This window comes from Elaeis guineensis, chromosome 5, assembly GCF_000442705.2.
Source record: "Elaeis guineensis isolate ETL-2024a chromosome 5, EG11, whole genome shotgun sequence".
NCBI lineage: Eukaryota > Viridiplantae > Streptophyta > Magnoliopsida > Arecales > Arecaceae > Elaeis > Elaeis guineensis.
Window position 1 is genome coordinate 16,405,555 of NC_025997.2, and position 20,577 is coordinate 16,426,131.

The following is a 20,577-nucleotide window of genomic DNA, read 5'->3' on the forward strand; positions in this document are numbered from 1 at the left end:
ACGACTCCAACTCCTCCTCTATAAATAAAGGAGTTTTGAGACTTATAAAGTAAGTTCTCTACTCTTTGCTCTCTCTCTTTTCATTGTTCTCCATGACTTGAGCATCAAAGATCTTTATCGGAGAATCCTCCGGTGAGAACTTTGTGCAGGTATTTGGATGAAGCTCCAACAGCAGTTTCATCTCAGCATCTCCACCTCGGCATCCAACCTCAAGTGGGGAGATCAGGAGCAACACTTTATTTTAAATTTTTTTATAAAATTATATCTATTTTTAAATTAATTAATAATATATTTTAATTTTTTGGATTCTTACACAGAAATATCCAACACAAAATCTATTCGGTTGCCTCAAGCCTCCCATAAAATTCCAAGGAAAAACTAGCGAAAAACATAAATAACATCAATGAAAAAAAGGGAAGTTGGAAAAAATCGAAAGATAAGACCTTTTCTCATATAGATTGATATTTTTTTTTTTTTTTTTTTTTCTTTTCATTTCATCTTTTTTTGGAGATTTAAGAAAGGAGGGCTCTGGGAGAGATCGGAGGGGTTTCTTAAGTTCGATAGAGATTTTGTCCTAATTGTGGTGTGTGTGTTGGTCTTTGAGAGCTTAATCTTGGTATAAATATGATAGTCTATAGGATTTGAAGATTTTTCATTAAAGGATTCTTCTCTGGCTACAAAATTTTTAATTCAATTCTCTGATTCTCCCATACCTGGCTAAAGAAAAAAAAAATTCCGTCATTTTTTTTTTTTTTTTTTTGCTGTGCATAGGGAGTTCAGAAGTTGCCTATATGTCAAGAAGGGGAAGCTCCGACCTCTTTTTTGGCGTATTGTATAGATTTTATTTTCTAAATTTATTAGATATATTCATATCAAACGGATATGATCCATCCATCTTTTATATATATATATATATATAAAAGGAGGTGGGGATGAGTATTGGAAGAGATGAGGCGTGAATTTGATTCAATTATAAAAGATCCGGTTCTTGTGGCCTACACTGTCGGTTATCCGGGTTCTTAAGTTTACATTAAATATTTTTATAAAAAAAATTACAGTAAAGATTATGTACCTATTGGAAACGTAAAAGGACCATAACAAAACTCAAATGTCTTATAATTATTTCCTGGGCAAAATAATGTTTAACTTTTACTATAACAGTTTTTGCTGGATCTCTTCCTCTTCCATTTCCTACGCCATGCAAACTCTTTCGATTTTTAATTGCGAGGAAGAAAAATACAAAACTATACAAAGTCGTCCAATTTCCTCAACTTCAAAAGAAACTTTGGTTAATAAGTAATTAAACACCCGTTTAAGAATATTAACCTACAGCCACACCCCCCCCGCCCCCCCCATAAAAAAAAAAACTAACCTACGACTACTCCCATAGAAAAGTGGAAAAAACGCCGTCTGGTTTTGTATGCGAGAAGAGGAGAGGAGCGAGAGGAGGGGAGAGAGAAAGAGAGTCCACAGAGAAAGGAAAGGTCGAGATGAGGGCGTACAACGACCCCAACTCCACCACGCGCGCGGTGGGTTTGGATTGGGGTTGGGGTGGGAATAACAAAGGACATGGCAGAGTTTACCCATTATCATCGCCCCCATCATCATCATCATCATCACCACCATCGCCGCCTTTCTGGATCCAAGGCCGAGGAGGGGACGCGAGCAACCTCTCTTTCACCCTAACCCTAACCCTAGGTGATCGTTTTTATCTCAATTCCGCTCCTTCGAGGCCAGAGACATAGATGGTTGAAGGAAATCCCCCTTCACTCCAGCGATCCTGTTGACTTTTGATTCCAAAGCCGTCGCCTTTATCTCTCCCCTCCCCGTTCTTTGGTCGCTCCTTTGGAGAGCAGATGACCTGAGGTCTTCGGTCGCGCCGCCGAGGTAAGGTTTCTGGGTGAGAGGTTTTCTTGATTTCGTTGTTATTCTTGTTCCTGGATGTTCATTTCTTGATTCGATTGTTTTTCGGTTTGTTTTTCGATCAGAGTTTCTTGATATTTGGTTCTTATGATCTGAATTGTGTTCGTCTCTGTTGGATTGTGAGGCGTATGTTATGAGATTTGACTGGGTTTTCTTCTGGAGATGTTGATTTTACCTGGATTTATCAGAAAGTTTCGATTTTTATGACTTCTTGACATGATTTTTCTCAATATCTATGGTTGTGAGCCTGAAAATTTTGATTTTTCCTCAAATTTCCTTTGGATTTCTAATTTTTATTGGTTTTGGATTTCGATGCCTTCTTCATTTTTTTTGCTTTTCTTTTTTTTTTTTCCTTTTATTTTTCAGCCTTTATTTTGCGGGCCTTGGTGTAATGGGTAAAGTTGCTCCTTTGTACGCTGGGTGTCATGCGTTCGAAATATGAAAACAGCCTCTCTGCACATAGACATGCTTTTCGTTTTTTTTAATTCACCTTGATTTTGGGGAAGCAATTGCTGTATATGTGGCTTTTGGTACTTATATCTTTACCACATTCTCTGGTTTTTATTGCACGTGTTGATTCGTTGTTTTCGTTGGAATTTTCTTTGATTTACAGACAAGAGTGGGGGTAAGTGTTGATATTTTGATTGTGATTGTGAAGTTGAAATCTTCCCAATGGAAGGATTTGGGGTCTCTGGAAATGCTTTCGCAAGGAAACGGAGGAGTGCAACTGCAAGGCGGCCTCGGCCAGACTCACAATTCATGTTGGAGGGTCGTGATGCCTCTCCTCCCTCATCCACACCATCTTCAGATAATGCTACGAAGCTCTCTCCTGATGATAGTTCTGGCCATGATGTCTCTTTCCGTAGGAAAGAATTTAATCTGAACAGCTCTGCCCCAAGGATTGCATCAATTAATAAGATTGAAGGCTTGGCTGCCTCAAAAGAGATAAAGAAAGATGATAAAAAGTTTGGAGATCTTGAAGGGTTCTATAGAGATGGTAGTTCGAGAGGGGGGCTGTCCGGAAATACCGATCATAGGAGAACTGGATCTGAGCTGAAGAGATGCAGTGAAGGTGCCCTTGCTCCAGCTAACTGGAAAGGTGCAAACAAGGTTAAAGAGAACTTGGAAATTTCTCTTGACAGCTATGCTGGCAAGAGCGGCGATGGAAATAATGTGCATGGGTCTGTTGGAACGCCTGACGGATCAGCTGAGAACAAGCTGAAAAAAGTGAAGCTCAAGGTAGGTGGAGTCACCCGCACCATTCATGCGAAATCAAATATGGTGAATGAGAAGAATGGTTCATCAACTGCAAAGCCTTCACGTTCTTCAGATGCTTCTCGGCATCGGCAGAGGCTGATTCTTCAGGTAGTATGCTGATTTATTCTGTTGAATAATTTAGCTTAGGATACCTTTGGCTTAAGAAGATGAATTAGAAGTATATTTAACTTTATTTTGAGAAGCATTTGGATGTTAAGTTGACTGGAAGAATATATTCCTGTTCCTGCTTAAAGTAATGGCACGAATATCTTAAACTGGTTGGTTTCCACTACTTAGAGATAATGCATTGTGTATAACTTCAACATATTTTTCTTTTATTCTGCAGGATATTTCAGATGATGACTACCCTCCACCTGAGAAACAGAATGGCTTGCAAGGAGCTCCACGAAAGGATTTTGGCAGAGGTGGCTTTTCTCATGGGGCAAAGGATAATCCACGGGTCAAAACAGAAGAAGAAAGCCTCTCTGGAAAGCAAACAGATACACCACAGAGTATACACTTCTCTGAGTCTGTTCGTAAAAGTAAGAGGGTGCCCAAGCGACGGGTGTTAGATGGCGAGTTTGATGATGGTAATGAAGATGATGAGATACGCTATCTTGGGAGACTCAAAACCTGTAAGTCCAGCTCAGATTACAGCGGTGGGCAGGAAGATGATGGAGAGAGCAGTGTGAAGAAAAAGAAGGTTTCCAAGGTTCCTAAAAGTAGGAAAAGTGCATATGATGTGGATGAGGACTTTGGTTTGTCACGATCAAATAAGGATAGCAAAAGGAAGTCAAGAAGTGCGAGGGAATCTGATGACACAGATTATATTGAAGAGGAAGAACCTGGTTCTGATGATGGACCAGAGGCCAAGAGCAAGAAACGCAAGAAGGAACCTGTAGATTCATCAATGGATGCCAGATCAGAACCTCTTACGACTCGTCAGCGAGCCCTTCAATCAGGCAAAGGTACTGGAGAGAGTTTGATTGAGTTTCCAAATGGGCTACCTCCTGCACCTCCAAGAAGTAAGGACTTGGTTCATAATCTTCAATTCATTCATTAACAAAAATTTCAATGTTGGAGATAATATTTTGTTGACATCTACATTATAATCACAGAACAAAAAGAGAAGCTGTCAGAGGTGGAGCTGCAGGCAAGGAAAGCTGAGGCTGCTCAGAGACGTAGAATGCAAGTTGAGAAGGCAGCTAGGGAATCTGAGGTTCATTTGTTGTTACCTGTTTTAAGAGTTTCTTGCTATTTATGAGCTAGCATCCTTTTGTATGGAAGCAACTTAGTTACTTTTAATATTACAGGCTGAGGCAATAAGGAAAATACTGGGCCAGGATTCTAACAGGAAGAAAAAAGAAGAGAAGATTCGTAAGGAGCGTGATGAAATGGCACAGGTAAATACTGTACTAGTGCTCTCAATTTGCTTCCAGTTTGTTCATTTGCCTATGCTAACCCCTTCAACCTGTTGCTTTACTCAGAAGAAGGCTGCTGAATCTTTGATATTAGCATCAAACACTGTCAGATGGGTTATGGGACCAACCGGCACGGTGGTTAAATTTGCTGATGATGTAGGTCTCCCAAGTATATTCAACTCCAAGCAATGCAGGTTAGAACTGGTCTTTTGCTGATCCGACACTATCGTATCAGTCCATACTATATACTAACACTATAAAAGGATGGTACCAGTATGGGGTCCAGTACTGAGACGGCAAATCTTTAGTCATCTATGTACAAGAAGCGATAATTTTACTAATGCCTTTATAGTCATATTCTACCATGGTTATTCATTCAGATGTGTAGTTGCTAGCTAATTACTTTCTTGGTGCATTGCTCTGGACTCAGTTATCCACCCCCACGAGAGAAATGTGCTGGCCCAGCATGTACAAATGCATATAAATATCGGGATTCCAAATCAAATCTTCCACTGTGCAGTCTACAATGCTACAAGGCAGTGAAAGAACGTGCTCAGTCTGTATCAACATGTTGATGTCTTCTTCATTCATCCATTTTCTGGTCTACACAGAAGCAGGTAATCCTGCTGTCACACTGAGAGTTGTATAATCTAATGTTGGTGGAAGAATTTCATTTATATTATTATTTTAAATGTATTAAGTTGGATGTATTATAAATTTATTTGATCAAACATAGAGATAGAGATATGCATATATAACTTTGGGCTTATGAAAATAAACAAGTAGTGCTTTTTTTGCACCCTACCTACATTATCCTATTGAGACAAATGAATGTGTTCTATCTTTTTGCTTTATTTATCTCCATGATGTTTGACTCGACGTGGAAGTGATAATCAAATTTATTCATTTTTTTAAGTTCCTAAGTTGAAGGTTGTGTGGGAAACAACTCCTACTCCAATCCATGGTCATCTCTTTTTGTTAATATTTGTGCAATTAGAGTTATGTGTTATCTGTTGAAATCTACATAGAGGAATAAGTTGTGGAGCATCAATTTCACTTATATTGATCATACCTTGTCTTTTGTAGATTGTAGGGTTAAAGGTCTTAAAAAGTGGTTGTAGAACTTTTTTTATCCAGTTATGCCTTTGATCAGGGTTGTCATTTTTGTATATCAGGTTGATGATATTGTTGTCGCATGCCACCTATAAATTTGAAAGTGAATAAATTTGATTCCAGCATCAGTCTGATATGTTATAAGATAATTGTTAAGTGAAATCAAGTGAAATTGAGTGAAATTGTTAAGCTAATGAAGGTGTAATACTGCAATTCATTATGAGCTAATTGTTAAGTGAAATTGTGATTACCGCTTTCTTAGTTACAGGCTTATTAAGACTGTTGGTTTCAACTTTGAAATTTTTACATATCAGTCCTCCAATCTTGTTTAAAAGAGAGAATGTGTATAGTTATCCCACCCATCTTACCAGGTTAGGGGCAAAAATTCATACAGTTTATTGATTCCATGCTTGCATTCCACCTGTAAGACTCTGGCTGCATGTTTCTATAACTTTCTTTGAGAATACACTGACGATTTGTGTGTGTTTGAAATGTCAACCAATCCAACATGCACAATGTGTTTAGCTAATTGTGGATTATCAGTACAAGCTTCATGGTAACCCTTCATTTATTGCTTCAAGTTGTATTATTTATTACCATAAACCTGAGTTTTTGACCAATAATAGAATTGATTGTGGCCCTTCAATTTCTATGAGCAGTTAAACTGATGCGTCTCTAAGACATTACATAATGTTAAACAAATGAGCATTTTCCCTATCTTGAGCCTAATGGACCTTCCATTGTTCTATTTATGTTTGAAAGAATCTACTTCAAAGCTTATCAGGCCATGCTTCAATTCACATTCTAAGAAAACCATGGAGAAAACTTGGTTTCTGAGCTATGCAGGACTAAGTTGTCGCTGCAGAAGCTAATTTATTGGACTCATTTGATTGTTTCAAGTTTTGTGAAAGGATATTTTGATAGAACTCCATTTCAACTACATCTTCAACTGATAATTTTAGAATTTGATTACCAGAAAACCCCAGTGAGTGGCATGATGTGTTTGGGTAAAAGCTTGTGAGTGGAGATTTTTGAATGATCATTCCACAAAAAAAAAAAAAGGTATTGGTCATTTTCCATGAACTTACATATGTATGTTGTCTGGTAGATGGCATTATTTACCTGTGTCCTGTTCAATCTTGAAAATCTCACTTGAAAATTATTTGTAAAACCCACTCCTATTTAACATGTTAAAAATTGTTTCTTACCTGCCATCTAAAAAAAAGTTTAAAACATTATGAATGATTCTGTCAGGCTTAGGAATTTCCAGGTCCATCATAAATCCAATCTTGGTTTAGATCACATTTAATCTTGATTTTAAATGTCTGGCTAGTTCCGGTATGTTGGCAGGGTTTATTTGTGCCCTGGGCTGGCAGTGGGCAGACTTCGATTGGACCTTTATCTGGCCTGCTGACAACCCAAAAGGCCTTAGTATGCTGGACGTTGATGCATGTGATGCTAAATTTAGTTGTGGAATTACTTCTTTCAACAATTGTTCATTTATAATCTACAGTTCCAGTTAATATTGTTCCAGAATTTTGACTAGACATCACTTACATAGGCCAATCACACTTGGTTTGGTTTGGCAGATTTGTGATTGCTAGAGAATTCAGGCCATGCTTCTGATTTCATCCTTCAGAAATAATGCAATTTGACGAGGCAATCATCATTCAGCAGTTGAAATAGAGGAAGAACTTGCTGGAGTCTTCAATATATATGCGTAATCCTTCCGTGATTCTACAATTATTGTGGAGATTGTGATCAAATGTGCTGAGAGGGGTTTCCTCCAAGAATATTCACTGTCCCGTGGGATTAATATTTAATTGCTATTTATAGATTCCTGTGGCCTTTGGACCCAGCCAAAAGCAACACCTGGAGGCAGAGCTTGTCTTCATTTTGAAGAGGTGGCATCCCTTGCTACAGCTAGTTGTATCGATGCCATGGGTTTTCTAGACATGTTGAACTGTTCAATGCATATTGATGTTTAGCCATATGTCAAATATACAAATTCCAGCTACTCAAAGAAGTTGCAAGTTCGTTCTTGGCAGCTCTTTAAATTTGATCGACGGTAATGAATTGTTTCCAACAATTCATTGATTATTCGAGTCGTTGGAAATCTTTTCTTTTATTACTGAGTGAAATTAAACTGTTTTAGTGAATTCCTATAAGTTCTTTCCTTAATTTCTTATGTAAATTGGGACTGATTCTTTTAAACGTTTTGGCGACTCTCAAAAAACTAGATTTTTCTGAATATTTTATGATTATTAACAACTTTTCTTTTTCTATTTTCAAATCTGGGATACCGGTTTAAGTTGTTTCTGTTATTATTAAACTCATGCTTCTGTTTTTACTGCTTCCTGTTCTTCCCCCTAATTTTGAGAAAGAATTGATCTGTGTCCTTGATAATAATCTTAAATGCCGATTTTGTCTCTAAGATTCTTCCAATGCAAAACTTTATATTTTACATGGAAAGGTAATGACGTAATCAATCAATGCCAAGCTCATTATGTAAAATAATCAATTTGAACTAAAATTGCTTTTTGAGCAAGAACATTTGTGGTTTTGTGTTATGCATTATCATGTTGCAGTTCTTTAAGACTTGTACACATGAAATACTTGCATATATCATTTGAATGGGTTTAGAATTTTACAAACAGCATGTGTTCCATTAAAATGCTGGAAATTTCCAGGATAGAGGCACATGCTAGACCAATTAGCAGATTATTTTTTGGGTCAAAACAAACATCACATGGATGCTGTGTGGAAGCATTCTGTGGTACATGTTGCATGTGTATGTGTTCTCAGCTAATATTTCAAACTGTACGAGCAGTTGGTATTCCCTGAGAAAAACTTTTAGACATATTTACGAGGAACCTTATTAAATTTCAGATGTTGAGCTGTATGGGAACATCTAGGTAGGCAACTTGGGCAGGTTGCATCGAGTTGAGGGCTAGTCCTACTTTTAACTTGTAAACCAACCAAATATGACCTTGGGTTGGGATTTCTGCACCCTGAGCCTACCCAAACTCTTATTAAACTAAGTTTGGGTTAGTGTCAGGTTGGCTTGGGTCGGGTTGGATTAATCCGGTTAGGTCAAGTTGTATGGGTAACATAAGATAGGCGAAAAGTTTTGGGCATTTTTGTTTAGTCATTATTCGTTTGGTTGATCCTCTCTGCATGAATTAAGCAATTATATAACTTAACAAGGTTGAAGATATAGCTAAAGCATTTTATATGAAATAAACCATAATTTATTTATTTAACCAGTTATGTCAGTGTTGATTGGGTTTTGGTTGAGTTAGGATCAAGTTTAGGGTGGGCTTTAACTCAAACCTAACCAACCTGTTGGTATGAAGGTAGGTGTCATGCTTGTGGACTTGTTTCTGGCAGCTCCACTGCTAAAATCTGTGAAGGAATTAAATGGTTTTCAAAGATACATGCAGTGATTTGTTCCCTATGGGTTTTGACATCTGATCCTCCGGTTGCATGTGGTGCACTCCATTATTTTTGGTCAATTATTCTGCCTTAATTTCTAGGTTATTAAGGATTGAGGCTGGAACTGACCATATTGACCTAGGTTGCTTTTGATGAAATCTTGATAAAATGTCGTTGTAACTGTTGGAAATCAATTATAGTCAGCATGGTTTAGCCGTCTTAGGGGACTCTCAAACTGGTGGAGCTTATCTTAACCTCAAGAGCTACCAGGAAACTTTCAGACCTGTATGCTAACGTAGTCTAGCGCTCAGTGTAATTATGTGGCGGTATTAGCATTGAATTTAAATGAGTTTTTAGACCTACTTTCAGACAATGATTTGATTGTTCAACGACATTCATATGGTAGCACATGTCTTGGTTCATTGAGGTGAATCATAATGCTAGATGGTAGACTGAAATTCACAGGAAGCATGATAGTTTTATGACTGATTCCTACTTTGATAGTTTCCTTTCTTATTTTCCCTTTCGACCCGTGCCAATTGACTTTTCAGAATGATAGAAAATTTTCAGCATGGATGTAAGCTCTAGCTGGTTTCCTGGATGTCCATGGTCAAAGCATGCCCACTTTGTTGAATCTCAATAAGTTAGCCAGCAGTAATCAATAACAATTTGTTCAATCACTCATTCAAATATTATCATAAGTTGTCTGCTCTTGGTGATACATACTGCTTTATACTGGATTCCAAACCTGAGTCTTGGTCACTGAATTTTTGGAGATTCCATGCTCATCTTCATTATCCCTAGCTCTTACTTTCGATGTGAAAAGGAGAGTATATTTTAGGAAAATTTCAGCATAGGTTAATCATGACAGCCCGGACGGTATAGCCATTGCTTGCATACCAGTTCTGTGATGCAGTTGAGTGGAAATTCTGTTGACCGTGCCATTGCCCTTCTTGCTTTCGGTGCCTGCTAATTAGCCTAAACTCATCTGGTGTTAGCAGAAGCAGTACCAACCATGCGTCTTCTTGGATTATTACTGATTGTCATAATAATTTGAACATAAATGTAGGCCTTGCGTAGTTTTTAACAACAGGTGGAGTGTAACATGTAATCTATTTTTTTCTGTATATTGATAAGAGATGTATGGTGTATACAATATAACAACACGTAGGGCTCATTTATAACACAATGTGTGAACAAATGAAAGAATCTCTAATCCGACCAACTTTTGAATCGCATTGCTTCAATGAAACTGCATGATGATTTTTTTCTATCCAAATTATAAGCAAAACTGTTGCGACTTTCTTCTTCAGAGATAACTGGATGTATGTCATCTCCCTTGCACAGCAGTCACTGACATCTGATTCACTGAATAGGGGGACCTTGATGAGGATGCTAAGAGAGAAGAAGTTTCGGAACCCTCAGTTTTAAAACTTGCACCCTTGATGCCAATGAAAGGAGGTTGTGTGGGAAGAGGAAGGTCCTTTGAGTTACTGGTCAGCATCTCCACCACCTTCCACATTGGTGGCCTGAGATTAGGAGAAGCTTGTGCGCATAGAAGACCAATATGGAATACCTTTAGAGCTTGCTCCTCAGAGCACTGGTCTTGAAGATAAGGATCCAGCAGTTCCAATAATCTCTCTGAATTGAATTTTTGCCATATCTACTAAGAAACAAGAAATTTGTCCATAAGAATGCAAGTTAGAACAGGGGTATGGAAGTTTCTGATCAAATAAATATTGGAGCAGGGAATTAATTACCAATGACACAAGGGAATGGCCTTCTGCTGATTCTGCTATGGAACTGTTGTTCTTTCGGCCTGTAACAATTTCAAGAACTAGTACACCATAGCTGTAAATGTCGGCCTTCTCTGTCAGCTGCCCATGGACGATATATTCGGGAGCCATATAGCCACTGAAAGCATTGAGGATTCAAATTGTCACTTTGAAAATTTTTGTTGAGATCCATTAGTGTTTGATGATTGGAGAATAATTTTTGCTAGAAAAAGAATCATTTAAGAACATGCAACCTTTATCCTTGTAAAAAGAGCAAATAGATCAACAGGTCAATCAGGGATATGGATTATCAAGAAAATTAGAGACCTAAACCCCTTTTTAGGCTGTCAGTCACTAACTTTTCTTCTTGTTTTTTCATTAAAAGGAAAAAGAACTTCTCCTTCTTGGTTGATCTTTCTCATTAAATATTAGGTAGTTTCTCAAATTAGTGACTGTCTGTGTGTACAGGCTAAATCCCCTATGTACAAGGTTCAACAGTCGTATGCTGGTGCCTACATCCTGAGGCAGAGTAGTGCTTAATAGTCTCTCTTTATGAGTTATTCTTCAATCATTGTTATAAAGGGCCTACATCCTGTGCCCCAGCTCTTCCAGATCGAACAACTTCTATTCATTTTGTTACCTTTTTCACGCACACAGACTCTTCATGAGTTATTCTTCAATTACTCCTATAAAGGGCTACATCCTCCCCCATGGCTCTTCCAGGTCGAACAACTTCTATACATTTTGTAACCTTTCTCGTATATTTTGCAACATGCCATGTTAATGTTTTTATGCGCTTGACTGCTTGGTTCCCATTAATGTCCAGCTTCCTGATCCATCAACATCTTGTCTTCGACTTTCTCCTCAGTTTTGGAAGATCGCATGATATCTCAATACTGCCTCGCTCTAATTTCTGAGACATTCACTCTTCTGGTTTTTTCATATGAGGATAAGTCTACAACTTAGATTTATTCGATCAGTTTGAATAACCATCTGTAATATATTCATTTAAGCAGTGTTTATAAGAAATTGTGATGATTTGAAGCATTTAATTTCTCTTATAAAGGCCATGCCTATAACATCCTTTAATTTGAATTTGAATGCTAAATACTCGAAGCATTAGTAAACAGAGAAAAGAAGTTTCTTGACTCACAAAGTTCCTGCTAGGCCAGTGCTGAGATGACTCTGATCCCCTGCAAAATACCTTACCAGTCCAAAATCTGATATTTTGGGCTTAAAACTTTCATCCAACAATATGTTGCTGGCTTTTATATCCCTATGTATAATCCTGACCTCACAAGAAGTATGGAGATAAGCCAGTCCCTCCGCCGTTCCAGTGATAATATTGAATCTCCTTTTCCAATCCAATGCATTCTTCTTGAATGAGTCTGTAAGCAAATCAGAGGAGAGCAACTCATGCATGTTCATCGTTTATAGCTAAAGCAGGGTACTCTATAGCTAATAATTACATTTAAGATTAAAAATACTGTACCAAATAAGAAGTGATCCAAGCTAGTATTGCATAAATACTCATAAACCACAAGGCTTTCAGGTCCTTCAACACTGCAACCCAGAAGCTTCACAAGGTTTTTGTGCTGAATTCGATTAATAAGACTAACTTCATTGAAGAACTGATCAAGCCATTGCCTTGTAGTGGAGAACAGCCTTTTAACAGCAATTTCCCTGCCATCTGGTAGAACTCCCTAGTGATGGAGAAAACAAACCAATCTATTTTTGCACTTATACTAGGGATAAATCTGATGGACAGTATCATGAAGCAATTGGAGTAGAATCTAGCAAACTAAATTGATATAAACTTGAAGAATATACAGGGCTTTAAGTTACCTTGTAAACTGAGCCAAACCCCCCTTGGCCAAGCTTATTCATCTGACTGAAGTTGTCTGTTGCTATTCTCAAATCTTCATATTTGAAATTAAGATTAGATGATGAAATTGATCTTATAATTTCTTGTGAACCATCTATATCTGCAGTGGGATTCAAAATAGCAAGTTAGTCTCTCAATGTATCAACACATCTCCATCGAACTCAGACATTTGATCGTCTATTAGATCTTTTTACCGTCATTCGAATCAATGGATCGTCTATTAGGTCTTAATTTCATCCAGAGGATAGCTATTGCTATGACTGCCAATGCAGCAATGACTGACCCAAGAGCAACTATCAGTCGACGCCGGGCTGCCATAATAAATCAAGACCCAAAGTGATTATTATGGAAAGAAAAAAGAATTGTCCACATTCAACCAGATAATTCGGATAGATGGCATCACACAGTTTGACTTCCATTCAGTCTTAAGGCTTAGCAGAAGAAAAGCAACAAGAGACCCATGAATTCCACATTGCACAAAGTAATTGATTAGACTTTAATCCAATCTTCCCCAAAAAAAAGGGCAAAAAGTGATGATGAACAGCTGAATCATAAGGAAATAGAAGAAAAGTTAGAACAAACAACTTCTCATGAATTACAATCCAAAACTTAGGAGGAATATATTTTTGATGAATTGAGTAAGTCACCTTCTCTCCTCAATAAAGCTACCAAATTAACAAAAGAAAGGATGAGAAAAGTTGACTGTGAACAAAAATCAATGCAATCGCCTGTGCTACTCTTGTTCTCCATAAATGAAACATTAATCTAACAACCGATTCCTGATTTTCTGAACTACCTCTATATCCAATTGATATAAAACATGACCAATTTCATACTGAAACAATAAACACATACAAATCAAACACAAGCATTCTGCTAAAAATTTAACATCTGAAAAAGATTTTAACATATGTGACAGAATATGGCAAGCATAACAGGACTCGATTGAATTACCAGAAGAAGAGCCACCACTTTCCACTGTATCGCTACGTAGAACGGCTCCGTCGAGTACCTCAAGTAACACCCTGCATTCAGAGCCTTCCCATCTGAAGCCGGTAAGCACCGGGCCACACTACCTCTTGCACTTTCCAAACAATCCCTGCATCCACTCTCATTCAGAGACCTCCAACACTGTGCCATCCCATAGACTGTCACACCTGATGACCCAACTGATAAGCTCCCTGCCTTGTAGTACTCCTTACTGCTATATGCTTCTGATGTCAAATTCCTCACCAACTTCATTGCTGTATCATCAAAGTCTGTGGAATTCGATGCAGATGTCGATGAATTCCCACAAACATATGTGTCGAGCTTGTCGACCGCCTCGCTAGATATGTTATAGTCTGCATACCTCAAGAAGCAACCATCAAGATAGATCCTGCCAGTGGTATTAGGGAGACAGTAAGGGAGCTTGACTCTACTCTCTGCATAGCAGAGCTGGCAACCAGTGGGGGAAAGGTAATTGAAGCACTGGCCAAGGCCATAAACGATGTTGGAGGTGCCTGAGACTGCGGTGCCAAAACCAGTCCTGGTGACATTCTGGTACACCATCTCCATGGTGTTTACAAAGTTGACATCGAAGGCTTCGGGCTTTGTCGATTGGTTTTGGCCGCAGATGGTGAGGATTATAGCAGGGGAATCATCAGCTTTGGCGAAGAAAGCACCAGAGATGAGGAGGAGGAGGTGGATCCATGATAGCAAGGTGAATACCATCTGTGGAGGAGTTCAAGGAAGGTAGCTTAGGTTGCTCCTGCTGCTATTTTGTCTTTTTGATTTTGTGAAGCTATGCTTGGATGGAGAGATCTTTTCTAATATGCTCTAAATTTTTCTTTTCATGTGGTTGAATAAATGATGGGTTGGTGGGTAGAGGCGTTGAACTCCATCATGAGAACTAAACTTTGGTGCCACTGGATTTATCTAGAAGTACTTGACTTTTCATCTCCAATTAAAAGAAGACATTCTTCCAGCTCCCTTGGCTGGGGGGTTTTAGTTGCTTATTCCTTGGAGTTTGGTTGTGGGAAGAGAGGTCTCTCCTTGAAGCTGGTGCATGACACCACCGATTGGAATGGTAAAGAATTATGAAAGAACTTTTATTTGACAAATAAATTGGATGCATGTGCATCTTGGAAATATAATATTTGAATTTTGAAAGAAAGAAGGTTATACAAGAAATATTATCTAAAACTTAAATATTAAAAATTTTCTAAATAGCCGACAACGATTGACTTGTAGCTTGGAGTTTCTGAATTCGCTAAAAGCTGTCGTGGGATGCGCCAGCGATTTTCCTATTTAAAATTGTCTACACCGGTAAAGTTGATTTTAAGACCGGAATTTTCCCACATGAGATCAAGGGTGGAGCCCATGCCATGAAAAAATTGGAGGAGTACATCAGCCTTTCTAACCTTATCATTTGTTTTGATGTTTTTTTTTTATTCCCGTTACTCTAGCACCGTTCTATGAAAGAACAGTTGGGTGGTCTTTTTTTTTTTTTTTTTTTTTTTTTTTTTTTTTTGGTATTGGTAAGTGGCTGGGTGGTCGGTTTGGTATTTAAATGAAGCATCGATGGCATTAGTAGGACGGCCCAAAGTGGCCTAATATTCTTCTACCACGTCAAGGAGCCTGACTTCTGTTTCAACCATCACCATCTCTCTCTTTCGGAGGTCTTATTTGGCACGAATGATCTGCAAAAAGTCTCTAATTAGAGGTGACTCCAATAAAGATTCTTTGACACTCAAGTCAAAATTTCATTCCACAGAAGAAAGAGCGTGAGAGGCAGAGTGATTGCATACCTTCTCGTGGATCTTTTTTAAATTTCTTTTATAGCAGAGAATTGGAACTTCAGTTGACAAGTTGGTTGGCACGATCCTATATAATCAAGACATGATTCGTTGGGTTGTCATTCGATATTTTCGAGATGTGGCGAATATGGTTGCCTTATCAGTCTAACGACAGCTGTTGCCTCGTAGGTGTCGTGTTTTGAATGGAGTGGCCAATCTAGATGCTGTGGGGATGAGGACTGGTCATCGACTACTGGAGTTCGATCATCTTGCGCTATCGTCAAGATTTGCTCCATAATGCATGCGTGATCAATCGACGAGGAGTCATCGAAGATGATGTGCAGGGGTCGTCGAGTCACTGTCGACGAGCAAGGCTCTAGTCGGATGGTTGCGAAGGACTAATCGGTGAAAGTAGTTGCCGACATCGAGTCGTCAGAGGAGGTGGTGGCGACCTTGGGTCGTCAGAGATCCCTGTTGATGAGCCTGCTGAACGCAGCTATTTTAAGCTTTGGATCTCTTCATAAATTTGGTCTGTACGAAATTTTTTCCAACACATACCCTCCTACTCTCGAGTCTGACTTCAGTCAGGAGAAGGGAGTACACCTGTCGTCCTAAAACTGATGATGTGAAAAGGGTTCTGTGATTGATGGAACGTGCACGATTTTTCAAGGCAGGCTTGAGGTGGTACAACTTAAGTCATCACGATGGAATTAAATGTCTGTCATTTCGCTGTATGCTTTTGAATTGTAGTGCCGATTTGCATAACCGACAGCAGTGACTGACCGAATAGCAGGATGACACGTGTGCCATGTTCTTCGACTTGTTGGGGAAGAATGATTCGATACCTGAGTATTATCTTCTCCTGGCTATAAATAAGAGAAGTGCTTGTCTTTTTCGATTGTTGCCGGGCTCTTTGATTCCTTTGTCCATTGCCATAGCTCTTAGAGCAAAAGACTTTCTTTCTTCTCCTGGTGTGAGTCCCCAAAGAGGTTTCCAAAGGTTATGGTGATCGCTTCATTTTTTTCGTCTTCTTCCTTTGTTCAGAGGTGAATTTTCCTCTCTTGCCGATCTATTCTTCTGCTCTTCCTTTCTTTCTTTAGATATCTTTCCAGTCATTTTGCTTGAAAATGGTAGAGCAGAGCGAGCTTGGTCCAGAGTTATCACTCTATACTGAACCCAGACGATTTAAGTCAGATATGGATTTGGTACGGGATCCCTCCAGAAGCCACGTCTAGTCCCACCGATCCTTAAGGTGAGGTCAGGAAATGAGGCATGTACTTTCTTCTCTTCTTTCTCCTATAAAGAAATAGTGGTTAATGAAACAAAGTTTTATCCTTTTTGTATTTTCTTTCACTTGTCCAGCTTCGCTCGTGCACTCTCATCGAGTATACTCCTACAACTCCTATTATCGAGCCTTTATCAGTAGAGTCTTTATCAGCGGTATCTGCAGTAAGGATCAGGTCCCGTACAGGCGATCTTGAAAAAATCATTAAGAAGTTAAATAAAAAGCTTCTGCTTGGAAGGAGCTGTAAAAGACCAAAAATGCTTTAGACGAAGCCTTGGCAGAAGCCGACCAACTAAAGATGATCAATTGTCAGAGTGTCATGACATACTCCACCGAGAAGACTCGACTTGCCATCAGTCCACATGACTGTCGAAGCTTGTTGAGGATGCCATCTGGGGCATCGCTGTTCGGGAACAAGATCTTCATATCTGGCTTCGCAGGTTTAAGAATAGAGTTTCGAAGTTGAAGTCATCGAAGGTTGCCACCAACGAGGCCGGGAGGCATTCTGCTGATCATGTGGTGCAACTTCAAAAAAATCTTCACGCTGCTCAGGAGAAGATATCCAAAGCCAATCGTCAGTCTGTTGATAATTGTACTCATATTTATAAAATATATATGAATTTTTATTAATAAAAGTTATGTGACTTTTTCATCATATTTTGCCTATCTTTTTTGAACTCCTATGTTGTGATGAAGTCCTTAAGACTATGTTTAATCGACAAAAAAAGATTTATTGTTTAGTCCTTAAAATGTGTTCGCGATTAAATGATATGCTGTTAATAGGACGATAGCAATATCAAGTATAGATCGTTGTGTGCCATATGGGCTAGTTATCCTCTTAACCAAGGAGTGTGAAAATACTGGTATGGCATGCAGGTGGAATGTAGGAGTACATTCGCATCGAATGTGATCATTTGTCGAGCACTCTGCTGTCAAGAGTAGCTTGTGAAGGATATAGATATAAGTGTCCCTTCGATCTGAGATCATCACGGTGACTTATAAGTAACTTACTATACTTTGGTATCGAACCATCTGAATTTTTAATTCAGTGACAGAAAGTTACTGAGTGCAGTAAGTACTTATCAAGTCGGTGTGTGAGTCAAGATGGAATTGATCTCCCTGAATAAGTAGGAGATATGCATCAGTATATTTTAATTTAGTAAAATCTTGGCCAGAATAATCCATATGATGGATTTGAAAGGTTAAAATATAATATGATCGACTATATTAGGATTGACAGTCAAATCTTAGGTCACCTTGAGCATTAGGATCAAAGGGATGAATTATACGATAACCATACGTTAGTAGATTCTAGAATATTGCTTTGTAATCTTTCGATCTATCCGGATGTCAGATCCCATTGCTAGATAGTTACATAGATTAGTATAAAAATTTGTTCTTATACTACCGGCTTAGGTTTGAACCTATGGGGTCACACACATGAGAAGATACGGTCTGATCTGATGGCTGAAGAGTCCCATGTGACTCTGATGAAGAGTCCCATTGGGATTGAGACTCTGGAGGAGAGTCTCACTAGACTAGGACTCTACTATTAATGGAGAATTAATTAGCAATTATATTGCTAATTGACTCTATTTGATTGAGCAAAGAGCTTTGGATCAAGTCTAATTGAATTAGATTCAGTTTGATTTAGTTTGGATTTGATTTGATCAAGCCTAATTATAAAAAAAATTTGATCCTGATTTGATCAGGATTTGGGCTCAGCTAATTCCTAATTGGGTTAGGAATTTATTGAGATGATTGGGCTCCTAATTAGATTAGATTCATTTCTATCATGGGGTTCAAACCAGATTTGATTTAGCTTAGAATCAAAATAGAAATGAAGAGTCCCAGTCGGTAGGAACTCTATCTCTTCCTCTTGCGCCACCTTTGGACCCGCCTCTCTTCTCAACATCAAAATTGGTTTTGGCGTGAGATTTTTAGCATGAAGAAAGAGGGCTCAATAAGGGTGGGCAGCAAAGCATGATGAGTCATGATTTTATCTCATGCCTAATTTGAATGCGATCCAAATTAGAGATAAGAAGATAAGAAAGAAAGAAATTTTATGTTTGGAAAGAAGGGTGGCACCATGATATTTTTCCTTAAATTCTTTGAAGTATTTTTGGACGTGAGAAAGATCAAATCTCCTTCATCATGCCATCACTCATTCTTGAAAATTTTGGGATGCCAATATTGGGATTGGAGTGGAGATATTGGCACCTCTCCTCTTGATCCAAAACCCAAGTCCCTTGTTATTTAAAGAGGGCTCCAATAGTGGACGCCTCATATATTGTTACTTGCTGATTTTGTTTCTCCACAAGAGCTCTCTCCTCTTCCTCCTCTAGATCTTCTTCTCCTTTAGAGCATCCAAGAGATTTAAAGAAGAAGAGAAAGTTCAGCTTTTGAAGATCCTTACAAGCTAGTACTTCTAAGAAGCCTAATCTGCACCAATCTTCGTATGGATGATCTGTAGAGGTCAGACATCTTTGTGCGGCTATGAACCTGAAAGGACTCTCTCCTATGCGAGATATTTGTGGAGATCAACAATCCACAATCTAGTAACGAGTTTTGAACTTGTTAAACTAGTTTTGGTAGATCTAACGGTTAGATCTAATTTGCAGCATCGAGTAGATCGATGCAGATTTTTATTTTTAGATCTTAAGTTCATGTTAAATCATATTATAGATCTTGATATGATAGTTTAGATTAGATCTTATATATATAATAGATTAAATCATTTAATCTTATACATCCACTGTGAAAAATTTTAAAATTGTATGCATAGTACTGTCCAGTATTTCTTCAAATGATATCAGAGTCAGATTCCTTATGATATGATTTAATATGCTTTTAGATCTGATTATATGTTATTTAGATTAGATCTAAATATATTTTAATTTCAGATCTGATATTTGATGAGTTCTGTACATGTTAGATTAGATGAACTGAGTAGCAAAGTACTCAGATTGGGCAATCATCAGGCCGTTCGATCATAGGAGCAAGAAGGATTACATGACCCTCTCCTTTCATTCAATGGAGTGCTTTTATGACGTGTAAGGGTGCCATTGTGAGATTTTACGAAGAAAAAAGTGAAAAAAAAAATTACTTTCTTATAAAATCTTAGATCTTGAAATCCTAAAATTTGTTGTATGTGATGTAAGTTGCAAAGAAAAGTAATTATATTTAATCTTAATAATCAAAATTATTTTGATTTGAAATCATGAAAATTTAGATTTGACATAAAAAGATTTTATAATTTAATGTAAAAATTTACATGAGAAATAGTTTCAAAACCTAAACCATGTTGATGCTAAACTTAATTAAGAATTAAGTGTTGAATCGATTAGATCTAGAATTGTGATTTAAGATCTAATGACATTGCATAAAATATGAGGCATGAGTTAGCTCAAATCAGATCTTCTAAATTGGATTAGACCTAAGGTTAGAATCAAAGAGTTAATAGACTATATAGAAAAATTAATTAAATCTAACCAAATATTGAATTAGATTAAATAAAAAATTTTCTAATACAATAGTTGTAGATGGTCAAGTCCATATCTTTGATTAGACCAAATGGACCTTGATTGTGGCTCAGTGGTTGAACCCGAATTATATATTGATCAAATCAAAACTAATTAACCAATTGGTGTCTAAGATAAGTTTGGCATTTCGATCAATGATTTTTAATTGGGAGTTATTTATCTAA

At 37.9% G+C, this 20,577-nt stretch overlaps 2 protein-coding genes across 6 annotated transcripts; one reads left to right on the forward strand and one right to left on the reverse strand.

The window, feature by feature from the left end:
- The first annotated feature begins 1,412 nt into the window (after positions 1 to 1,412).
- LOC105045024 (uncharacterized) lies at positions 1,413 to 11,110 on the forward strand. Of its 5 annotated transcripts, none has more exons than XM_073257633.1 (8): positions 1,413 to 1,887; positions 2,537 to 3,288; positions 3,527 to 4,205; positions 4,299 to 4,399; positions 4,494 to 4,583; positions 4,668 to 4,795; positions 5,032 to 5,218; positions 10,526 to 11,110. In XM_073257633.1, exons 2-7 carry the CDS (start codon positions 2,596 to 2,598, stop codon positions 5,174 to 5,176), a joined length of 1,836 nt encoding a protein of 611 aa, XP_073113734.1. In that variant the 5' UTR covers positions 1,413 to 1,887; positions 2,537 to 2,595; the 3' UTR covers positions 5,177 to 5,218; positions 10,526 to 11,110. The 5 variants fall into 5 exon arrangements, with proteins under 5 accessions (XP_073113734.1, XP_073113732.1, XP_010921487.1 ...); XM_073257631.1 differs by lacking the exon at positions 10,526 to 11,110 and adding an exon at positions 7,276 to 7,873; XM_010923185.4 differs by lacking the exon at positions 10,526 to 11,110 and adding an exon at positions 7,304 to 7,873 and having other exon boundaries at positions 2,582 to 3,288.
- On the reverse strand, positions 10,244 to 14,855 carry LOC105045116 (cysteine-rich receptor-like protein kinase 2). The gene is given in 8 exon segments (XM_010923273.3): positions 10,244 to 10,812; positions 10,910 to 11,063; positions 12,078 to 12,312; positions 12,417 to 12,627; positions 12,770 to 12,909; positions 13,004 to 13,120; positions 13,764 to 13,793; positions 13,796 to 14,855. Coding segments are annotated over 8 exon segments (1,947 nt in total). The 5' UTR covers positions 14,523 to 14,855; the 3' UTR covers positions 10,244 to 10,479.
- Positions 14,856 to 20,577: the final 5,722 nt, after the last annotated feature.